The sequence below is a fragment of the Bos grunniens genome, chromosome 19 (genome assembly GCF_055505025.1).
Source record: "Bos grunniens cultivar Pamir isolate PY7600 chromosome 19, Bosgru_T2T1.0, whole genome shotgun sequence".
Taxonomy (NCBI): domain Eukaryota; kingdom Metazoa; phylum Chordata; class Mammalia; order Artiodactyla; family Bovidae; genus Bos; species Bos grunniens.
In genome coordinates this window covers 13,547,037-13,571,141 of record NC_141183.1, presented here as the reverse complement: position 1 = coordinate 13,571,141, position 24,105 = coordinate 13,547,037, and the positions used below count along the sequence as shown (strand labels likewise).

The 24,105-nt window shown below is 50.1% G+C and overlaps 2 protein-coding genes across 7 annotated transcripts in view; one reads left to right on the top strand and one right to left on the bottom strand.

The window, feature by feature from the left end:
- Window positions 1-24,105, bottom strand: part of TBCD (tubulin folding cofactor D) — a 148,834-nt gene that overhangs the window by 73,711 nt on the left and 51,018 nt on the right. The window contains exon 1 of one of the 6 annotated variants that reach the window (XM_086356813.1): window positions 8,975-9,194. The exons of 4 other annotated variants lie outside the window; for them this stretch is intronic. The gene's annotated coding sequence lies outside the window, so the exon portion shown is untranslated. Of the gene's footprint in view, window positions 1-8,974; window positions 9,195-24,105 lie in introns of those variants that run through there. One more of the 6 variants, XM_086356812.1, reaches the window with a different exon arrangement.
- Window positions 13,434-22,208, top strand: ZNF750 (zinc finger protein 750). The gene is made up of 3 exons (XM_086356814.1): window positions 13,434-13,508; window positions 19,024-20,641; window positions 20,779-22,208. Exons 2-3 carry the CDS (start codon window positions 19,200-19,202, stop codon window positions 21,446-21,448), a joined length of 2,112 nt encoding a protein of 703 aa, XP_086212940.1. The 5' UTR covers window positions 13,434-13,508; window positions 19,024-19,199; the 3' UTR covers window positions 21,449-22,208.

Below are 24,105 nucleotides of genomic sequence, written 5' to 3'. Positions count from 1 at the left end.
CAAACTGCACTCTCCACGAAATCAAGACGCTGGGTCCTTTCACAGAGGCCCGGGAGAGCAAATGAAGTTATAAGGTATGCGGACGGTTCCTCATTTTCTACTCACTTTCTCCAAGAAATGAGCCTATGAAGAAGACCCCACGAGAAGAGGAAGGAGACCGTGTAGCATTTACTTCATTTACGACGCATCTAAGAAACAACTCGCGGGGAGCTTCCAGCATCGAGAACCGGGATGTGTACATGGCAGAGACATTTCTCCATTTAAACCCGATGGGGCTACGTTACATGTCAGTTCACTGAACTGCCCCTGAAGGTGAATCAGCATTTCAAAGGCTTGAGGACCACACCTCTGGGTGAATGCAGGTCCCCCACGTAACCCCTCCTCCCCTCAAGTCGGTTCAGGCATGCATCGAGGGTGCCAGCGTGTGGAGCCCAGCCTCCCAGCAGCCTCCCTGCCCACACTATGTAGAGCGTGCACTGCACACAGCAGGCACAAAACACAGGGAACGTAAGTGCTTCTCTCGTTCCTTCTCCAACAGCACACATCCTTTGAAATTGTTTAAACTGCTTAAGCCATTCCTCCTGGAAATATTTCCCTAATGTTTCCCACAAACATAATCTTCTTTATAACTGAAGGATAACAGACACCTTTCTACCCCTCTTGAAATACACTTACCATGACAATCTTTCAGCTTCTCCAAATTTTATGTATATCAATGACAGTCTAAAGCTTTGGAGGAAAACCTCTTTCCTACTCCCACCCCCCGACCTGTTGCCTAGCCTAAAGTAACTGTGACCATGAGTCTGATCTGTGAATAAGGCCAGTGCCTGGACGCTTTGTGGACAATACAAGTGTAGGGACAGGCAGAACTGCAGTTTGGTTCTCTCACCACAGGCCCCTGGACTATTGGAAAGTCACAGCAAGAGATTAAGGTCCAATCCTTGCGTCTCCAAACACATTAACAAGCCTCCCCAAAGAAGGAGCACGAGAAAGCAAGGAGCTACTTTCCATCCAAGTGACCGGCCGCCACATCCCAGTCATACCACCAAGGAGAAGAGCCTTCCCCAGCTGGTCACAACCCACATGCCCCACAGCACATGGCAAAACTACCTGCTGAGGAGGGTCTCCAGCCTGGGGTGGCCACCTGGACGTTTAGAAACCTCCGCAGGTGACTGATTCCATGGCCACTGTGGGAACTGACTGCTTTAACTCTTAGCTGGGAAACAAAGTTTCTAAACTGAAACATCACTCCACTATGCTAAAATTCAAATACAACTGTTTGCTTAGAAATTAACCCTCAGAGAGAAAATAGCCTTCTACTGACAGATTGAGTCCCTTTTTTCACCACTGAAAACCCAAAATTTCAGACAGTTTCTCTAAGATCAAAACACCCTACACCTCCTCTAAGTCCCCGGCAGCCCCCCATCCCCGATCTGCGAGGGGGAAGCGCATGACAGGAGGAGGGCGCAGGCAGCCTTCACACCTCCTCCCCGCTGGCCCCAACACGGGCCACTCGCCCTGCAGAGAGCCTGCGGCCAGCACACACTTCCCGCTGAGTCAGGGCTGTGCGTGAGCAGCTGTCACTCTGTCAGCAGCGATGACAAGCAGCACCACAGTGCCTGGAGCAAGGCCACTGAACAGGGGCTCTCTCCTCGCCCGGCTGCGGTTTATTAAATTCGAACTAGAGGACGCCAAACGGTACCCAGGGGACGCTGTCACCGGGAAAACACAGGCACAAAACCATTTCACCGGTGCCGCCCACACCTGGTCCAGGTGCCCACTGTGCATGCCTGGGGCCAGGACTTGGGGACAAGCAACACACTCTCCCAACACCCCAGAACTAAGGTGAGATGTGAACCCCCAGGGGGAGGTCCCATCCTTGGCAGACAAAAGTGTTCCCCTGCTTTGGCAGTAGCAGCAGAGCCAGAGCATCTCCTGGTTCTCAGTTGTCACAGGGGGTGCTGGCTCCCCAAAGGGCCTGCCCGGCCTCAGTCTACAGAACTTTCTTTTCAGGTCACCTAAGTTATGGCTCTTGTCAAATTAAACTCTCGTGATCTCTGAATAACCCTCCTTGGGGAAAGACAACACAGGCTCTTTCCATCTCTCTGCCCCCGCCTAGGACACAGCACAGGGGCCCAGTGCCTGCCCACCCAGTCCCTTTGCCAAAGGCCACGCACGAGAGAGGGCAGGGCAGAGGAGGGGGGCGCGGCGCTGCCACTGGCGCAGGAGACGCCCACGGCTGCTGGCAGAGTGGCCCAAGCACAACAACTTGAAAGCAGCAAAAACAAGCGTTCAGGAGAATTAAAGGCTTCACCAGGAAGTCAGGGACCAGTTCTGCCACTGACTCACAGCCCTGGATTCCTGGCCACAGTGCCCAGACTGCCACTGGCCCCAAGAGTGTCCAGGGCACAAATTTCAGGACTGGCAGGATTGGAGGACCATGCTGCCAGAGATCCGCCTTCACCGAGCTGAGGGTCACTGAACTGGAGGCCTGGCCCAGGGTCAGACGGCCAGAAGGAAGGAGGATAAATGTCAGACGATGGGTCACTCGTGTTTGATTGATGACACGCCTGCACCTGGCTGAGGGTGAGTTCTCTGAAGAGTTTTCTTCTCTCATCTAACCACCTGGGTCACCGGCTTGGAGAGCTGGGACAGGGGAGTGTGGACGGCAGACTTTCAACCACAGGCCAAGCGTCTCACACAGCCACACCGCCTGGCCTGCCCCAGTGACCTCCCATGTTGACCTCCAACGGTGAAGGCAGACCCTCAGGCATGGTGGTGCCACCCAGCAAGGGGCTGTCCCACCAGGGACGGGCAGAACTTGGCCCCATCCTCCCTTTGCCCAGATAACGGCGGGTATCCCCACCACGGGCCCCTCCTCATGACACAGCCAAAGCAGAGCTCCGCCCTCACTTCTTGGGCCCCTAGCACTCTACTGCCCACCGTACCCCCTGAAGATCTGGACCCACCCCAGAGCTACGCTTCGACTCTCACAGCACCCAAGCACAGAGCAAGCGGAGAACCGTGCAGCAGCACCAGGCCTGCCGGGTGAGAAATCAGGCCTGAGCATCTTCCCCTGGTGTGACCACTGGGCTGCTTCCCAGGGCACTCCTGCGGGCTCCCTTCCCAAAGCCTGGGACCAGTCTGGGGCCAGGGACAGGCCCACACTGGCACGAAGAATAGAGCGGCAGCCCCGTGGCTTTCACAGTGGGAGCCAGGCAGGGAAGCACATGGAGCCGTCCAGCCCCGAAGAGGCTCCTATGGGAGCAACAACTGTTGTGTGCCGGGCAGCCTCGCCCACAGGGGCAGCGAGCACAGGGCAACACGGAAAGGCACAGTAACCTCACCCCAAGCACATTAAACCAACCTCACTGTGTCCTCATCCTGGGGCCATGGTGCCCTTCCAGACACGTCACTTGCTAACAGGCTACTTCCATAAGCAAACCTGAAACTCAAGTGAAATGAACCCACGAGCTGTCTTCCTGGGTAACAACTAGCTCCCCAATCGAATCAGCCAACCTGCATTGGACTTCAAACACCAAACAGGCTTGCTGCTAGCAGAAGCAGGTGACAAAATTAAGGAGAGGTAGAAATAAATTAGTGGACAAAGGGTTTTTCCTGGTAGTGAAATTTCTCATTAAAAGATTCAGAACAAGATTTTCCATTAAAATAGTATAAATATTATCAAAGTGTCTAAAATAATAAACTATGTGGACAGACATGACTTTCTGAGCACACTGTATATAACTGACACACAACTAAATCACTTTATGATCACAAATGTCACAATCTTGGTTTTGAACCAAGCTATGAATTTCACCTCTTAAAAATAACATACAGTAATATGATACAAGATGTTTTGTAATTTGCATGGCTCCATACTTGTGTCAAGTATAAATTCTAAATACATACCACTCAGGCATGCTTAATACTTCCTTCAAACTTAAAACAAAAAAAAAAATACTCTTTAAAAAACCATACATATACATGTATATACACACTCCCATCCCCCAAAATTGCATACATAAAGAGAAAAAGAACTCAAATGAGAAAATCAAAGCAAAGATGAGGGAATTCCCTGGCAGTCCCGTGGTTGGGACTCTGTGTGGTTAGGACTGATGAGGGTGGAGGTTTAAGCCCTGGGGAACTAACATCCTGTAAGCCACACAGCACAGCCAAAAAGAAGGGGGGGGGTGAAATTTCTACATCAAAAATGACACAGTATAAGATCAAGAAAATAGACAACCACAGAACTGGAGAAAATATTTGCAAATTGTCTACCTGATCGAAGAGTCTAGAATCCAGAAAATACAAAGAGCTTGTATAGCTCAAAAACAAAAAGACAACCCAATTTAAAACTGGGCAAAGGACTTGAATAGATGACAACGTTATTAGTCATCAGAGAAATGCAAATCAAAGCCATAATGAGAGACCCACTAGGTTGGTTACTTTTTTTTTTTTTTTTTTTAATGTAAAATGACAGGGGCTGGTGAGGATATGGGGAAACTGGAACCCATGCCCTGCTGGCGGGAACATAAAAGAGCAGCCAAATCTCCATCCGTTGACACATGGATAGACAAAATGTGGTCTGTCCTGCTAGGAACTGAATTGTATCCCCCCAGTAACTCATAATGGGACTGCATTTGGAGACAGGGCCTTTAAAGAGGTAATTGAGGTAAAATGAGACCCTATGGATGGGCCAGAATCCAGCAGGGCTATTGTCCATCCAGGACACAGACACTGATCAAAGGGCAACCACGTGAAGACCCAGCAAGCAGGTGGCCATCTGCAAGCCAAGGAGAAAGGCCTTGAGAGAAACAGCCCTGCCAGCACCCTGATCTCAGGACACCCAACCTCCAGAACTGTTGTTCAAGCCACTCAGCTTGGGTACTTTGTTATAGCAGCCTGAGCAAACTAATACACCATACTAGGCAGTAATCCTCAGCAAAAAAATGAAACGAAATACACGCGCTACAACGTGGATGAACCTTGAATCATGCCAAGTGAGAGAAGCCTGTCACAAAGGACCACATATTGTATTATTCTATTTATCAGAAACAACCAGATTAGGAAAATCCACAGCAATAAGAGGGAGATTAGTGGTTGTGCATCGCTGAGGAGGATGGGGTTCCTTTTGGGGGTAATGAAATGTTCTAGAACTGACTGTGGTGCATAACTCTGTGAATAAACTAAAAGCCACTGATTTGTAAACTTTAAATGGGTGAACTGTACAGAATTAAATTATATCCCAATGAACCTATTTTTAAAATCTCATAGATAAGCAGATACTATCTCAAGTAATCAATAAGGATACTTCAAGCACAGATAAGTTACCTTTCTACTTCTATTGGGGTCAGTTTTGATAACTTATATTTTTCTAAGAATGTCTATTTTTGTCTGAACTATCAAAGTTACCAGCAAAAGACAGTCTGAACATGTGGCTTTTATTCTCTGCAAGACCTGTCTTATAGCCCCCATCCGGGTGTCTACTATGGTTTATACGCTTCCCCTCCTGCTCTGTTGATGAGCCGGAAGTCTCTCTCTTTGGGAGGCATTTTTGGCCAATGATTCTTGCAAACCTGTGTCTTCTCCCTCACTCATTTCCTGTGTTCCCCTTCACTGTCTCCCCTGCTACTACCCTCGCTCTTTCCTTGGCAGTTTGAGCCTTTCTTCTCCTCCTCACAACATTAGAAAGGGGATAAGGCAGGGGTCTGGAGAAGGCAATGCCACCCCACTCCAGTACTCTTGCCTGGAAAATCCCATGGATGGAGGAGCCTGGTAGGCTGCAGTCCATGGGGTCGCTAAGAGTCGGGCATGACTGAGCGACTTCACTTTCACTTTTCACTTTCATGCACTGGAGAAGGAAATTGCAACCCACTCCAGTATTCTTGCCTGGAGAATCCCAGGGACAGAGGAGCCTAGTGGGCTGCCATCTATGGGGTCGCAGAGAGTCGGACACGACTGAAGCGACTTAGCAGCAGCAGCAAGGTAGGGGTCAGCAGCAGTTTCTACAAAGGGCCAGGGCCCAAACAGTGAGGTTCTGCAGACCACTGACTGCTTCCCTTTTCTTTAAAAAAAAAAAAAAGAAAGAAAGAAAGAAAACACTGTTGGAAAAAAAAGGAATAACCACTCTTGGCTCCAAGGCCATACAAAAACAGGCCAAGGCCAGCTTGGGCCCGCGGGCCATGGTTTCACAATTCCTCCTTAAAGTTTTAGACTGCCCTGTAAGTACGCTGCTAGCTGCATCTGGAGAGTTCTGATATACAATTGTGTTACTGTTCATTTCTATCTTTACAATTTTATTGCAAAATTTCTTTTGGGATTTCTTCTTTAACTCCTGTGTTATTTAGAAATCTATATATTTTCAAACTAAATACTCATGTCATGCCTTTATCTTTCTGTATCCAACTTTCAATTTCATTGTTTCATTGGTCAAAGAATGTAGACTGTACACCAGTGGTTCTTTGAAATTTCTTGAGACTTGTTTTACAGCCTTACTAGTAAATGTGCAGCATTTGTAAATGCTCCTGTGTCTAAGCAAGCATCCGCTCAGCCACAGCGGCACAGCCCTACATGAACCCACAGAATCAGGCCTGTCTCCTGCTGCCTAAGTCTTACACAAGGCTCCCTGCTATTCCAGTTCATCCCACTATTCTCTTTCATAAATGAACTGTCAGCAATGGAGAGAGGTGTTCTGAGTTCTCAGGATGACACCAGATTCGTCCATTTATCCCTGGAGCCCTACGATGTCTGCTTTTCATGTCCTCAAGTATAATAGCAACTTGTGTCAGTCACGGATGACGCCAAGTGGCCGGACTACCCACGTCTGTTCCCTCTGTCTCTGCTACTGGTGTTGGCGGGATTTGGGCATGGCGAGGGGACAGAAGGACAAGGGGGACCTCTGGGCATGTGCTGCAATGCTCACATCCACCCCCTGGCCTCCCAGCCACCAACATGGAGGATGCAGTCACGTTGCTGAAGAGCTGGCACACCTCACCACGGAACTGCCTCTGGGTCTGGATGAGGGGAGGAGTCCTGGAGGAGGGGGAGGAGCCGTGACAGGACAGGGCGAGGGGAGCAGCTGCATCACAGTGTCAGCACACCAGCGTCCACACACACCATGCATGAAAGTATTGCCACAGGATGTGGCCCAGGAGTGCACGGCCACCGCCTGACTTCCGCCTCATGTATACCCTTCCCGCAGAACCAGAAGGGGAGGGGATCTCGGCAGAGGGACCCAGCTCAGGCACTGTGGCAGTGTGGTGGTGGCCTGCGGACAGGAACCTTCCAACACAGGGCTGGAGGAAGAGGGGGCAATCGTTCCCTTGGTTCTGAACCGGCCCTCCTCTTCTCACCTGAAAGCTTCGGTCCCCAGGGTGACCAAGAAGACTCATAGAACAATGTCTGGTGCCCAGGAGGTACTCAATAAAGATTCTCAAATTGCTGTTTTGGTTATTTCTAGCAAGCATGCCTGGGAGCACCACTTGCTCTACAGCCAAGGGCTGGGGTTTGACACCCAGGCCGACTTGGGACACGCGGCCTTGGGCCTGCTGAGACCCTGCACAGCTCCAGGCCACCCAGCCCGAACTCCTGGTGGAAACAAGGACAAGCACAGCTGCCACCAGTGCCTCGCGCCCTCCAGGAACCTGCAAGAGGGGAGGTTCCACGAGGAGTCAAAGCCCGCCCGGGCCACATGAACCACCTTGAGGGGACGAGCCGTGCTGAGGGACACACAGGGAGCCGGCTCCAGCTGTCCCCCAGGTTCTGGGCAAACATCATAACCAGCTGCCTCGAAACAGGTGGAGTGAAAAGCAGTCATGGTAAAATCACACAAGAAAAGCACACATGGGAGGGAGAGTCTTCAGATGCCACAACGGACAGAAACCCGAGCGCTCCAGATAAAAACAGAACCTAAAAGATAACACTGGCGGGGCTTCCCCTGGTGGTCTAGTTGGTTAAGAATCTTCGTGCCAATGCAGCAGACAATCCCTGTGGGAAGATTCCACATGCCGCAGGGCAACTAAGCCCGTGCGCCCCAACTACTGAGCCAGTGCTATCTTAGAGCCCATCGTCACAACGAAGAGTAGCCCCCACTACTCGAGAAGCAACCAGAGAAAACCTTCGTGCAGCAACACAGGCACGGCGCAGCCAAAAATACATACATAAATCTTAAAAAAAAAAAGATAACATTGGAAATGGAGGCCTAGGGTACTAAACATATAAGAAGAGGAATGAAAACCACAGTGAAGGACCCGAGGGAGATTTTAAAAAGAACTGAAACAACGTCTGGAAACAAAAGGAGAAAAGATTCATGCCACGGGCAGAGCTCTACAGTGGCCTTGGAGGCCAAGCTCAGGAAGTTAGCCAGGCCAGCGGAGCAATGCAACACCACACACACGAGGGCTGGCAGCCCGGCTCGACCAGAACAAGGGAGCGACTACAGGGGCCTGTTCCCCACTGTCTCTAGTCTGTACACAGCTCCTTTATTGCTATGTTTTCACTGACGTTATATTGTAGCACGAGGCAAAAACAAATCGGGGTGCTAATTCTTTTCCATGGCCTTGTTTACTTTAAATGAGCAACTTCTACATGTGGTTGTGAACATATCCAGAGACATCAGGTAAAAAGCCTTTTTAAAACACAAATTCAGGGAATTTCCTGGCGGGTCAGTGGTTAGGACTCTGTGCTTCCAGTGCAGGGGGCATGTGTTCGGTCTCTGCTTAGGGAACTAAAATCCGACAAGCCACGTGGCACAGCTGAAAAAAATTTGTTTAATGAATAAACAAACACATACATACGTACAAATTCAATAAAAGGAGGTAAGCACCACGTCACTTGCCCCCAGAAAACCATAACGAGCCTGATGAGAGACCAGCGAGGACCCTGAAACATCGGCAGACACTGTTGGGCAGGCAGAGGGGAAGAGGAGAGGAAAGCTGTGGGAACCCTCGAATCTTGGCCCAAGTTCACAAACCTGAATCAGTCTCCCAGCCAAAGACAAAACAAGCCGGAGCTCATGGTTTCAAGTTTCACTTGAGACACAGAATCCACAGCCCAGATCATGCTGGGCTCGCTGGGCTCAGAGACCCTGCCCAAAGCAGAACCCCTCCTCCCAGCCCGGGCCCCAACGCGGGCTGGCCAGGTGAGGAGGAGCCTTGGGTCCAGCTCAGCTCGGCTGGGCTCCACACCTCCCTGGGGGAAGGCGTCATCAGGGAGGAGTCTCAGGAGCTGCCGGCACAAAAGCTGCCCACAGGCCACAGACACCGAAACCGGAAGCCCTACAGCCACCGTCCGGGAGCACAAGACACAGGGTGGCCAGGCTGGGAAGTGGCCGGTATGCTCCCTTCCAAAGCAGAGCAGCTCCAGTCCACAGACGTTCCGACACCAGCCCTACTGGGATCATAAGCAAATTAAAATTCAAGTAATGCATTACACATCTCAGACCTCAAGTTACAAATGAAGCCGTCCACTTACTCATCAAAGGAAGGTAAAGGGCCGACAATAAAACTTTCCCCGGACACTCCCACATCCCCTGGCCTGCCTCACTGGACAGCCAAATAAACTCTACTTTCATTTCCATTTTCCAACTATTTGATAAGCAAGAGATCAGTTGATACCCTCAAGATTTTTTTTTTTTTTAATGAGACACCAAGTACCTCACCTGACAAAGCCCCCACCTCGGCCGGCATGTGCCCCATGCTCCCTACACTTGGTCTCGCAGGCCCAGCTCTCACATGTTGACAGGGAGGACCCTGAAGACCCGGAGGGCACAAGTCCAGCCCCTGTACACACTGCACTCAGCTCAAGCGAGGTGGATCACACAGGCCAAAGGCTTGAAACTGGGGGTTGGGGGAGGTGGTCAGCACGGGGGCAGGGCAGCACCAGGAGCCTTGGTCCTGGGCCTCCCCCAGGAGTCTGGGAATGTGTCTGTCCTGATCCCCTGGACTCGTTCTCCAACCAATGAACAAAGGCCTAGTGAGCACATGTGCATGAACATAAGCTACCAGGAAAGACCTTGGGCCTGCGCTCCGAGGCCCACAAGCTGCAACTGCTGAAGCCCGTGTGCCTAGAGCCTGTGCTCCGCAACAACACCGCACCCCACCTGCCACAACTAAAGAAAGCTGCACGTGCCAACGACGGAAGCCTGCACAGCCAGTCAGTAAAAAAGAGCATGTTAATCTCGAAGAACTTAACGACTGTCATCTTGGCAGCTGGTTAGGGCTTACTGTCCTTAATGACAACCAAAATTCGAGAGACTGAAATTATGCTTAGGGTTTTCTGTAGCGTTTCCATTTCCTTTTCCTTTCCTCCGGATGCCATATCCCAAAGGAGCGCTAACAACTGAAAGTAAAACTATCTGGTAACGTCGAAAGTATAAGTGATCTGCTTCCTTCATCAAAGATGTTTTGTTCTGTGACACATACCATTCCCACTGTACAAAGGCAATTTGGTGGGATACTGTAATTAACCCACCAGGTTCCAAAAGATCCAGTAGAGGCCTCCAGGATAACTTCTACACATAGGAAAGCTGAGGCCCAGGTCAGATAACTACTCTAAGTCACAGGAGGATGAAAGAATGGAGCCAAGACTCAGAAGCAGCCCCAGAGTGCAAGTCCCTGATTCAACTCACAGACATGGCATCCCTCCCCCAGCGCAACCTTTTCACTGCCGAGAGGACTCTGCTCTGTTGTCCTTGAGGCTGGGTGACCTTGGCCAAGTTACTTACCCTGTCTGTGCTGCTTGACTCTGCAAATCAGGCTCCTAAAGTTCCCATTTCAAAGAGTTACTGCAGTGATTAAATGGATTAATAGAGATAGAATGTTACCTCAGCACAGGGCCTTACATCGAATAAACACTCAATAAGTGCCTAACCACCCCCTGCCCCACCGAGAGAGTAAACTCTGGCGAAGATAAGCAGGCGAAGGAGGGATCACAATGAAAAAAGAAAACCTTTGTGGAAGACACGGAGACTGCAGAGGGAACAGCACCACCTGTCAAAAGCCATCATTAAAACTCTCAGAGAAATAAGAGAAGCCTATTGCAACTACTACCTAAGAATACGATACTAAGAAAGGAACACCCAGAGAACACGCACGAACTCATGGAGACCAAACATCTCAATAGCAGGGTAGAAGGGCCAGAAGAGAAAGCTGAGGAAGGTGAGAACAGAGAAAAGAGCCTACAGGAAAGAAACAATGGCATGTGAAGAATCAGGAATCACCATTTACACAAAATTTTACCACAGGTAAAACTAATCTATAATGCAAGAGAATCCAGCCAGCAGCTGCTTCCGAGTAGTGACCATAGTGCTCGACCTCCCAACAGGAGGCATGCCCAGGACTCACGGAAGGGTACTCCTGGGACCTGTGCCCTCATCACATGTGACTTCTACCTTCAAAAGAAGTATTAATAGTTAACAACATGCCTGCTGAACACGTCTGTCTTTGAAATGCAACAAATGCTTGAGACAGACCAACATGTAGAAAAGAGGAGGGGCTGTGGCAGACCCTGAGCGGCAGGGCAGAGAAAACGCCCACCGCAGAACCAGTGCTGGGAGTCTGAGCACTCACTTATGTGAATTATGCGACTCATCTATGTGTGTGAACTTTTTTGTACTAAAATGTTGCAGGAAGAGAGTCAGGGATCAGAATCACATCAAACTTTTCAGAAACAGCACTGAAGGCCAGATCAACAGAAAACACTTTCAAAACACTGACAGTAAATACTTTTTGGCCTAAGGTTCTATACCTAGCCAAACTATCAACTAGATATAAGGGCAGAAAAAAGACACTTCCAATCATTCAGGGTCCCAAAGATTCGCCTGTCTTGCATTCTTTCTAAGGAGCCTACTAAAGGGCTGTGCTTCATTTATACTCAAACGAAGGATCAAACCAAGAGAGAAGACAATATGAGATCCAGGAAGCCTGGCTTCCAATTCAGGAAAGAGGCAGAGGGAATCTCAGATGACAGGGAAGGCAGGCGTGGAGGGAGAGGAGTTAAAGGGCTACACTCTCATTTCCTATAAAGGCAACAGACAACACCCAAAACCGGGAGCAGTGAGGGGGGTGGAGGCAACAAAACAAGCAACAGAATAATGTTACTTGTAATCAAGGAGGTAAATTTCCAAAATCATCAGCTAAGAAAAAGGTCCAAGTGGGGCCCCTGGCAGGAGGGATGGGAGGGGAGCAGCCAGTGACACCCTCCCACTGAGAGGTTGGGGCCCCTCCCCTCCTTCAAACCCAGAGAGCCAAGTGGGGTCCTATGGTGCTTTGTGCTCTGAGTCCCACATGGAATAAGACTGACCACCCTCCTGGAGAGGCCTCTGGATGAAAACAAAGGGAGGAGGAGGGACCAGCTGCTCCCCCAGGACATGAGGCAGCCGAGTGCCCACTAATGCCATAGCACACAAGGCCGGCCTGGAGCAAGCTAGACTCTTGTCCCGAAAAATCTTGAGATCATAAAAATGGAAGTGTTTTAAGCCACCTCCTCTGGGTGGTTTGTCATCAGCAGGGGGTGAGGGGAGCAGCAGGAACCACTGTGTTTTTGTGGTAAGACAGGACTATTTTTTGTAAGCTCTAAATTATGTGGACGTCTGATTTGGATGAAAGTAACTAAAAGACCTTTTTTTCAATTAAACGTGAAGGTAAAGCCAAGTAAAATCTTAAGCCTAAAAAGAAAACACTAAAACAGCATCTGGGCTGGTAGGCCCACCCTGGCAGCCACGCCGCGCACACCCGTTTCCACGTCCCCACACCTGCACCACGTGCGGCCTCCAGGAGAGCATGGAGGCAGCCAGTGACTCAACAGCAAGCAGCTGGAGGGGAGTGGGGGTGCCCCGGATCACAAACTAAGTGTCTTAATCATCTGGAGAGAAAACAAGGGGGAGCAAGGAAAGGCGTGGAGGCCGTTCCCAACAGCAGCACACAGCCAGGCAGCAGGACAGCCTCGCTCAGGGCCGGTCCTGGGCGTGCACCGGCAGGTCCCCACGGCAGCCCAGGCGGCCCCCCTCCGGCTCTCCAGGAGGACCCGGGCAGGTCTCCCAGTCCCCGGGGTGGAGGGTGACAAAGGTTCCGTCAAACCCTCACGGGGAGGACACTGGGGCTGTCGGCATCCGTTAGAAGAGATGCATTTCAGGCTAAATGTCAGCATTGGCTGCCGCCGCCTGCACACACTACAGCTCCCCTGGGAGGCCTCTATCCTCACCTCGAATGTGTGCAACCCCCGAGTTCACAAAGAGCCAGGCGGCACTACCCTGGCACTCAGGAAACCCGGGCAGGGAGCTGCCGTGAGGCATGGAGGTGGCGCTGGCTGGCCGGCTTGGTGGGTGCAAACACATGAATCGTAGCTGCGGGCGGGAGGAATATCAGGTGCATCTCTACGCCCCGAGGGCTCGACTCCTACATTAAATCCCTCCCACTGGAACAGCCGGCTCCAGTTTCAGCGAGAGCGAGCGTGAGAACAGGTCCTGCTCCGGCCCGGCAGCCACAGCTTCTACCTCCCCACCTCTGGTAAGTACCTACTACTTCTTCTTCTCAAACGCAAGTTTTCTTTCAAAACTCCTCTCAGATATACCTTAAAACTATCTGCTCAGTGAATCACCTGCCCAGAGTCTCTCTGCCCTGGTCTTTTCTCTGCGGATTACTCAGGACCCAGCAGGTGCACTGCTGGAAAGGAGACCATTATTACAAAACTTTTAATAAGGCTTACACTTTATTCTAAGAGTATAAACGAGTTTATTTGGATGCGAAGTTCTCAATTCTACCATAAAATTCAACAACTTTAAACCCAAACTCAATTTGATGTTATGCTTATCTGTTCTTCACCTTAAAAAATTCACAAGTTTCAACATAAAAGGACCACACATATATATAGATAGTTGCAGATCTTAATTTGTAATTTAATTTTACAACCTTTTAGATTAAAAAAATGATTAACACTGGTAGTCCCTGGGGAAGAGACCTGGGGAGCAGAGGTGGGAGTGAGATTTTTTTTTTTTACTGTGCTTTTTGAATTCCAAACTTTGTGAATGTATTCTCTCTCCAAAAATTTTAAATTAAAAATTAAAGAGGAAAAAAAATTCAAACCTTTTGGAGTTTAAAATAAGTGCTGTTTTGACATAAGCTTACCAAGAAAACAAAAAACATCTTAACTAAAAAGGATCTCTGTACATACAAAAAGGGAATTTTCTTACTCTTAAAAAAGTTTCTCATAAATTTGCATGAAAACAATTACTGATCAAATTATTGGTCAGACTGGCCAACATCAGACTTAAAGTAATGAAAACCTGTCTACCTGTTATCCTGATTTTTATTTTGTATCAGCCAAATCCTTCCAATGCTTTAACCCGGTGCTTTAAGGAGGAGGCGGGCAGTTTGGGGCTCTGGCTCTAGGGAGGTGTCCCAAATGTTAAAGCTGTGTGTTCACTGCTGAACACTGTCTGTAACCCAGGGTCTCTGGCTGAAACCAGAAAGAGCCCCTGGTTGTCTTCCTGGATCCATTTCTCCAAACTATATTCCAGAAAACTATCTTTTACCCTAGGTCATGGTTGCCCTCATGTTTATCCTTCATTTTAAAGAACTGAAAGTCTGGGAGGGAGTGGTGGTTAATCACTGGAAAAGCTCAATTGGGAGTAAAACTCACAAATCTCGTTCTTGCGACACCCCAGTGGGTAGGCGACAATGGCGTGTCCTTGAGTTATGCAATAATGCCACATCACAATATCGTAATTATAGCATGCCCTTCAGAACGCGCTACCTGGCGAGGCTCCCTGCCAGGCAGCTGGACACCACCGGGGAGGGTGGAAGATTCTTCCAGTGCAGAGGTTAGTACGCATGACACGCATAGCTACCCGGCACGTCACAGCAATGCCCCATAAAGTTAAGCTGTAATTACCTCTATTGTGTCCTATCAAAGTTCAAAAACATCTTTCTCTTGCCTATTTTTCGGAGTTCAGACTCTCTTGAAAATTGTTAAACATACTGGCCACTCATTATCACCCTAACGACTGGCAACTATGGAGACACTTGTCCACACTTAGGAGGCTATTCAGAGACGTGCAATGGCACCTCAGTGCTTCCGAAACAGGCAGACAAAGCCCCGTGGACACGAAACCACAGGTGGCTCAGCGCACTATGTGGGCAGCACCATCCAGCTGCCCAGGCCTGTGGGAGGGGACGCCGCAGCCGGCTCCCCGGTTTCCAGGTGGGACGTGGGCAGGGGTGGCGGCACGTGAGGGGTCACGGGAGGGTGTTTTGAAACAGAGTGGGCTCGGGCCAGGGGCCACGGTGTCCCTGTGGCCCTGCTCCCTACCCACACCCCTCAGGGTGGGACCCGACTCCGCTGAGGGCACAACTGAGGGCAGGCCTCACGCCAACAGCTGCTCGCAGGCAGGAAGGCAGGCGGGGACCCCCTCCCGCATTCGAGGACAGCACCCTGACCTAACATGCAGGGCTCCCCACGCCTCCTGCTGACCCAATGAGAGCTGTAAGAAGGGTGAAAGACGCTGTCCCACAAATAACCTTCTAGGACTAGGCTAACATCTGCATTTTCAACTAACATGCTAACGTTGCAGTTCTCCCAGGAAAGCCAAACCGCGGACCCTGGTTTGTTAACCTCTCCCTGTATGGTCCCCCCAGCCCCTAGATTGTACCAGCTTTCCCAGGACAAGGACAGTGAAACACCCATCTTATCCCCTTCAGAAAAAACTTCACCTCTGATTGCTAATCTAAACTTCCTATTTACAAACTTAAATTCTGGATTATATTGTTTTGGCAACAACACCCTTTCTTTCCCCCATCCCCACCCCGCTGCCAGCCTGCACCAGGTCTGGCAGATATAAACTGACCAGAGATGGGTAAACCCTGTTTCTGCGGATGGCCAGACTGACGAAGTCCTGGGCACTCAGCTTTAGCTTCTCACCCTGTAAACTTCACCTGGGCAAGAGAGAACCCACGGACTGACATCATCTTCCTAGAGGCTGTCCCCTTTGGAAGCTTACAGAAGCCTCAATCTTACCCCGTTTATTTCTCTGACATGATTGCATTTTTATAACCTAGTGAACTAGCTCGTCTCCATCAGCGTCTGAAGCAGCTGCACTCCCTTGTTTTAATTAGTGAATTGTGCAACCCTGGAGAGGTCACTTTACTCAAAGTTACTAAAACTGCTGCCCCTGTGACTCCATCCAGGCTCGCCTTCCAACAGTTGCGCCCTGGAATACTCTCATCTCCCAGAACATTGGCACCAAGGAAACCATCCCCTGAAAACCTGTTCACTGTCCTTCTAAGATAGCCGACCAAAGAACAAAAGGTTCAGACCAAAACTGCGGGCACAAGATCATCTGACTGAAAAAAGTACATGTTAACATAGGAGCAATTAATTCCCAAACTATTATTTTGAGTAATGCTGTGAAAACTTACATACAACAGATCTCCTATAAACCTTTGAGAAAACTTAACCAAAATGAGCTTATTTTATATTTTGGCCTCAAAGTATGAGCAACATCAAACAATAGTGCTTTTAAAGCTAACACCATCGTCATCTTAAACCCGAGGGGTTTTCAGCTGGTTTGGGCTCGCGGGTCCGGGCTGGTGCAGCAGGTGTGTGTCTGTGTTCACTCCTGGTACCACCAGGACTCTCGGGATCACACTTGATGAAACGTTTTGCAACTGTCATCATTTTGATCACCGTGCTTCCAGCTAGTGATGAAATCATCAGTTTTCAGATCTCTGCCATAACATATCCTATACAATCATGGGAACCTGACTTGCAGAGGTTCTCACGCCTTCAGAATCAGGGAGCATAATGGGACGTGCCAGCACAGGTTGCCCTGACTTATCAGGCTGGCCCCAAGCTGGCTGGAATAGCTTCCTGACGGGAGGCAGGAAATAATGCTTTTATAGCCCAGGGCACACCTGCCCCACAAGGTATGGACTGAACTCGTAAACTATTTCGCATTTTCCCTTAATAAAAGGGGAAATTAGGAAGACGCAAAGCTGTGACCACATGTTTAACCAAGCTGGGCTTTCATACTGCGTGTAGTTCCCGCAATTGTTCCCAGGGGGAGAGGAGGAACACGGGCGAGAGTCAGGCACCAGGTGCCGCCGGGCTGGCCGCTGCCCACCTGGTACCCTACCAATGAACACCCCAAAGACGGCCTGAGGAACCCACCTCTCCAATTAGGGGGCAGCCAAAAATCTAGTTTCTCGTCCAAACTATGCACCCAAGCAAACCTGCTCTCCAGAAACCGTCCCCATGACAGAAGTCAGCAGGCCACCCAAACCACTTCTCAGAAACACGTTTTCAAGGGGATGGGACAATAAAACAGGTTAACAGAGGCAGCTTGTTGGGGGGAAGAGTGGTTCTTTGTGTTTTTAAGAAATATGAAAATAATAAGCAGAGGAACCAGTCTGCTAAGAGTAAGATCAGTTTTTTTTTTTAAAGAAGATATCCAAGTGAAATTAAAATCCCATTCCCTCCACTTAAGCCCTCCTCTCGCAAACTACCCATTACCTCATCTTCAATGTGTGAGACAGCACAGAGGGTAGCTACGCTTTATTCTGTGAAAACAAGTCTCTTAGATTTCCCATGCATATTTCTCTATTTTTAAAGGGCTGCTTTCCAGCTCAGTGTTTTAACCAACCCGATGTCTAGAAGGTGATGCTTTATACAAGCAATTTCACAAGGCTCAGAACTAACCATATTTACTCATTCCTTAAAACTGCAGTTGCAAGTTATTTCCTTTATAAGTTTATTTTTTAAAGTGTTTAAAAATATTGAGAAGCTAAGTCCTTTCGACACTCTTTTATGCAAATTAAAGTGCCGGCCTTGATTCCTCACCACCACCGCCCCCAGCTCTCCCCACCCACAGGCTTTCTCTAAGACACAGTCACCCCATGGGCTGGTCCTGGACACGCAGCCGCACCCGGCCCTGCCGAGATCCTCCCAGACCTCACGTCTTTTGTTCTCAGCTTCAGTTTATAAAGCAGAGTGAGAGCCCAGGGGTGTGCAGAGCAGCCTCTGAAGGAAATTCGGGAGATTAAGCTTGGGGGGTGGGCAGGGACAGGAGGACCCTGGGGAAGAAATCTAGAGGCCCCTTCTACAGGTTAAAGGCTGGGCTGCGTTCCTCCCAGAATCCAATCATTTCTAAAATTAGGCACCACTCACTCTGGTTTCCTCTTGCCAGGAGGGCTGCTAAGCTTTTCTGCCTTCTGGTAAGGCCAGAACAGGCAGGGATGGGCTACTACCCGAGGTGGGCAGTGGAAGGCGAAACCACATGAGGACAACTGCTTACTCACAGGCTCATCACATCTTAATATCATTCAAATCAACATAAACACAGCACTTATGTTTGTATGCTGGCCAACACAAACACTACTCAGAAAGCTGACTTTTCATTTGTGAATTTAGAAGCGGGCGGGGGGTTGCCTGGGAGGGGATGTCGCATTTTTACTTGTTCTTCACTTTTAAATATTCCCTCGTAGAACAGAACACTGTGATTAAATAGGACAGATAGACTGAATGTTACAATCACACTCGCCTTGCTCTCAGTGAGCACAAGTGTGAATGTCACAGGCACGCGTGAGCCCAGGCTTTCTCAGGTCGCATTGGAGCTCAGCACTTGGTCCAGGTAACAGGACTCGTCCAGAAACCCCAGGCACACAGACGGGGGCGGGATCTCAATAGTCACTCGGTCAGCTGGGTGCACAACCTTCCTGACACATGAGGCCTCAGATCACAGGTTAAAGGTTCCCAAAACCCAAAGAGTTACAGGTATTCTGTGAAACGCCACTAAACCCTCCTGCAACCACACTTCCCCTACGGTAACAGAAAGCACTGTGGGGGTGGCACCTGGGGCATCGTAGAGGGGCGGCTGATGCCCGTCTCATACCTGCCCCTCCTTCAGCAGTTACATCACCTGGGGGGGGCCTTTGCTTCTCCTCCTCCATGAGCCAGGGAGCTCAGGCTGGTTCTTCATTAGCCTGTTAGCCAACATCCTGACACTAAAGCTCTGCTCCTCCATTTCAGCTCCTGGTCCCCAAATGAGCAAGACTTCCCTGGTCACACCCACAGCCCGTGAAGCCGGCTTCAAGTAGAAGCGCTCAGAAAGGAAAGCAAAGGAGAAACGGTGACCTGCTTCCTTAAAAACAAGGCTGAACTACACAGGAGCCAGCAGGGCTCAGACGCCAAATCACAGAAGGAAAATGAGCCTTCTCAAAGAGCGAAAACCAAAAAAGCCACATTACATCCCCAGGCCCCCAGGAAAGCCGTTCAAGTACAAGTGTTTCCAGTGTCCCTTTACTTGCAATGAAAAATCACATCTTTTCAACCACATGAAATACGGTCTTTGTAAAAACTCCATCACTTTAGTGTCCGAACAAGATCGCGTTCCCAAGTGCTCCAAACCAAACTCTTCGGACCCTAAGCAAACCAATCAGCCCGACCCTGTGGTGAAGCCCACCTCTTCCAAGCCAGTCCCAAGCGGGCTCTCACACCTGGATGCCAAGCTCCAACACAGCCTCGCCAAGGACGACATCAAGGAAAACCTGGACCTGCACGCACGCGGGCCCCACAGGTGCCTCGGACAGAAGCCCACTCCCCACAAGGAAGCAGTACCCCCAAGCCCAGCCCCAGAAGCTGCCGTGGGCACCCAGCCTGTTCTGGAAGGAGCTGTCCGGCCTTCAGCATTCGTTCCAGTGGGGGAGCACAGACTCAAAGGGCAGGAGCTCACGGAAACTCCTGAAGCGCTGGCCCTGACCCACGCCCCTGCCAAAGCCTCCTCCTTCCACACCAAGTCTGCCTTCCACGCCCCCGGCTACCCCTGGAGAGCTGGCTCACCTTTCCTCACACCTGAGTTCCCACATAAAATCCCATCCACAAAGGGCTTTGGCGCAACTTCCCCGTATGTGCACCCCAGCATCACGGAGTACCCGCCTCATTTTTACACGGAGCATGGACTGGCCACCATCTACTCACCCTATCTACTCGCAGGGAACTCGCCCGAGTGTGACAGCCCCCTGCTGTCTGTCTACGGGGCCCAAGACCAAAGACACTTCCTGCCTCACCCAGGGCCCATCCCTAAGCACCTGAACCCGGCTCCATCCACATACGACCACTACAGATTCTTCCAGCAGTATCACTCCAGCCTGCCAATTCCTTACGGATTTTACAGACCCGAGTCTGCATTCTCCTCCTACGGCCTCAGACTCCCACCCGTGGCTGGCATTTCACGGGACCAAAGCTCACATCTACTGGAAGAAGCTGCCCTGGGTTACCAGGCCTTGAGTCCCTCCAAGTTAAACTCCTCCAACTCCCACAAAAAACACACAGAGTTGGAGAAGCAGAGTCCGACTCCCGAGGCTAAAGAACCTTCCAAAGATGGGCAAAGGGACACGGAAGGGACCAAAATGAGCCCACGCGCGGGCAGCGCGGCCACAGGCTCCCCGGGAAGGCCGAGTCCCACCAACTTCACACAGACAAGCCAGCCGTGCGCTGGCCTGTGCGGCCTCTCAGATGCGCCCGCGTCCAGTGCCCCAGGAAGGATCCCACCACCTGAACAGGGCCTCGCAGCCTTCAAGCCCATCAAGAAGAACACGGAGCACCCACATTCCCAGGCCCCAGAAAACAGAGCGGCATCTCCGAAAAGGTAAGCGAGTCCATTTTCCAAACCTCTGAAGTAATGTCTCTGGTTGGGCTCAGTCAGAGGGGATGGCAGTTGCCCAAACTCCCTGTGGGCAGGGTCCCTTAGCAAGGTCCCTGTGACGCCCTCTGTGTCTCTTCCAGCCTCGAGGCCTTGAGCACAGATGCTCCAACTCAGCTGGGGAGCCTGGAGGCCGCCCCCTCCAGCCCGGAGGACGGCTCCAGGGCGGCCCCGCTGAACCTGTCCACGAAACCAGAGGCTGAGCCGGCTGCCACGTGCAGCCCTGCCCATGGAGGATTCGTGGAGCCGCAGGACGCGCCCCTCAACCTCTCAGTGAAGGACCCCTGCAACGCCCTGACCTCAAGGCCCTCTGTGTGCAGCCCGCCTCGAGGAGCCGAGCCCGCCGCTGCCCCCACCCCCTCTCCAACTCAGCAGAGGGAACCTGCAAGTTCTGGGGACGGGCCTGACCCCAGCTCTGTGGAGGCCCCGGTGCCCAGCCCCACTGGGAAGGCCCAGGATATACGTGCAGCTGACAGCGATGAGCAGAAGCAGACGGCGGCCGTGGCCCTCTGCCAACTGGCAGCCTACAGCCCGGGGAATGTCGAGCCCGCGGCCCAGGAGCCCACCTGCCGGCCAGATGCACCCACCCCCAGGGCCCCAGAGAGCCAGGAGGCTCAGTGCGACCTCAGACCCAAAGGGCAAAAGAGGACGAGCCCCAGGGAGGTGGGGAAGGGCCAGCAGGGATCCAAGAAGGCAAAGCCCAGTGACACAGCCAGAGTGTTCACACTCCGGAAGAGAACTCGGGTGTCTTAGAGCCGCTCCCGGGCGACCAGAGCTGCAGCCACAAGACGACTTGCAATGTAGGCAAGACAGCAGCAAACCCCCACCTGGCCCTCACTTTTCTCGTCTGGTCATTTTGACAACTCAGTTGTCTTCTTCACAAAATAGGGGGAAAAAAAAAAAGATAAAACTGCAACTCAATCCAGTTTTGTAAATATTAAGCATAAACGTTAAAAGGTGCTTCTGCTTCTGGCTGTAAAACATTTGAATGACTCACACTTTAGGACCTGATGCAAATTGTCAAATGAAACGCACAGGACCGAAAGGCAACTTTTAAGTGTTAGCATCTTAGAGGAACTCTCTTTAAAAATACTTTTCTTATTTTTAATTGTTTTTCTATTATGTCTACTATGTATTTCCAAGTAAAGAACAATTACTGGGGGGAAAAAAATGCCAGGAAAAGACATTTCCGGTACTAGCATTACAGTGCTATATGTAAAAATGCTGTTTGTTATGACTGAATCACAGACAGCAAGAGGCTATTTATACAAGTAATTTATTTCCACCCGGAAGAACGCGTTGCGGGGAAGCCAGTCTCCACGTGCTCGGTCTTCACTACATTACAGTGCATCTTCTGACACATTCGGCTGGTTTTCCACTTCCTAAAATGATGTGTATGTTGCTAATTCTCCAATAAACTCATAGGGAAAATTCAAGGTTACATAAAAAGAAGATAAGCATAAATGCTGTGTTATATTTTGCCACAATAAATAAACTCAATGAAAAAGAAAAAGAACGGAGGCAACAGCAATTAAAGCTGAGGTGGGGATGCCTCAGCGAGCGTGTGAGGGTGCGCGTGCGTCTGCTGTGCACCAGGGGTCACCAAGCCTGGGTGAGGGCACGTGCCTGGGGTACCTGTGGAGACCAAACATCCAAGGCCTCAGTTTCCTAAGCCGCCGCCTAAACAGCCACAGGGCCCCTCACCCTTCACAAGGGCCATTCCCCACTGTCCAGAGGGTGCCTCTCAAAAGCATAAGGTGTGGGGAGAGGGGGTCAAGAAAGGGCCTGGAAATGGTGGCATGGAGCTAAGCTGACTGGACTGAGTGAGCTCCCTCCACAAGACGGGAGGTTTCAACGCAACTCTGACCAACACAGGGGCGGTCCCAATAGAGCCATCCAATGAGAACGAGCCGTTCCCAGTGACAAGCACGCACAACAAGGTTTCTCAGCGCTTAAGCCAAAAACTTACAAGCTTTAAATAAAAAGTTGCCTTGTTTTAGATATAAGCACTATTCACCGAAAGACTGTTTAGTCACTAAGTCGTGTCCAACTCTCGCAAACTCATGGACTGTAGCCTGCCAGGCTCCTCTGTCCATGGATTTCCCAGGCAAGAATACAAGAGTGGGTTGCCATTTCCTTCTCCAAGAGATCTATCCAATCCAGTGATCAAATCCGCATCTCCTGTACTGGCAGGCGGATTCATACCACAGAAAGACAGCCTGAACTAAAAATCCATCTAGTTGATAGTTGCATTTCAATAAGATATTATTTTCAGTTGTTTTGATCAAGATTATACTAATAACTAATTCTGTAAAAACTCAATCTAGAAAACTTCTTAAGCAATTAGTATCTTTTGGTAGAACAAAATGTGAAGAGCTGATGTCTGCGTTCACAGACATCCTCGTGCTGAAGACACTTGACAGAGAGATCAATAGAAGATTCTCAAGCACAGAAACATGTTACATTAGGAAAAAATCCTCTGGGAGAAGTAAATGGAAATACAAGCTCAAGGAGACGAAGGATAAAGTCCCTGCATTTTAGATGGAGTATGGTGTACTCCAAGGCATCATGATGCCTGGATCCCACCAGACACATCCCAGGCAGTGATGCAGTAGCTGTGTTAAAACGACAGCATTCATGGGACTTCCCTGGTGGTCCAGTGGTTAAGGCTCTGCTCCCGAGGCAGGAGGCCGGGGTTCAATCTCTGGGTCAGGGAACTAGATCCCACATGCTGGAACTAAGACCTGGTACAGCCAAACAGTTTTTACAAGAAAGTTGTTTTAAATAACAGGGACTTCCCTGAGGATCAAGGCGTTAAGACTCCACCTGCCCATTAAGAAGACGCAGGTTTGATCCCTGGTCCAGGAAGAGCCCATGTGCTGCGGGGCAACTAAACCCATCACCACAACTACTAAGCCTGCTTTCTAGAGCCCACACACTGCAACTACTGAAGCCCATGAGCCCTGGAGCCCGTGCTCCGCAATAAGAGAAGCCACTGCAATAAGAAGTCCGTGTGTTGCAATGAGAGAGTAGCCCCTGCCTGCCACAACTAGAGAAAAGTTCATGGGCAGCAATGGAGACCCAGTGTTGCCAAAAATAAAAATAAAATAAAAATAATTTTTAAAATACTCATTAAAAAAAACAAAACACTATTCAGTATGGCAAACAACCGGCTTTCCAGCAAGTTAGATTTATATAAAACCACTGATACCAACTCACATACTCCAATACTTTAGCCATCTGATGCAAAGAGCCAACTCATTGGAAAAGACCCTGATGGTGGGAAAGATTGAGGGCAGGAGGAGAAGGGAATGACAGAGGATGAGATGGTTGGATGGCATCACTGACTCAATGGACATGAGTCTGAGCAAGCTCCAGGAGATAGTGAAGGACAGGGAAGCCTGGTGTGC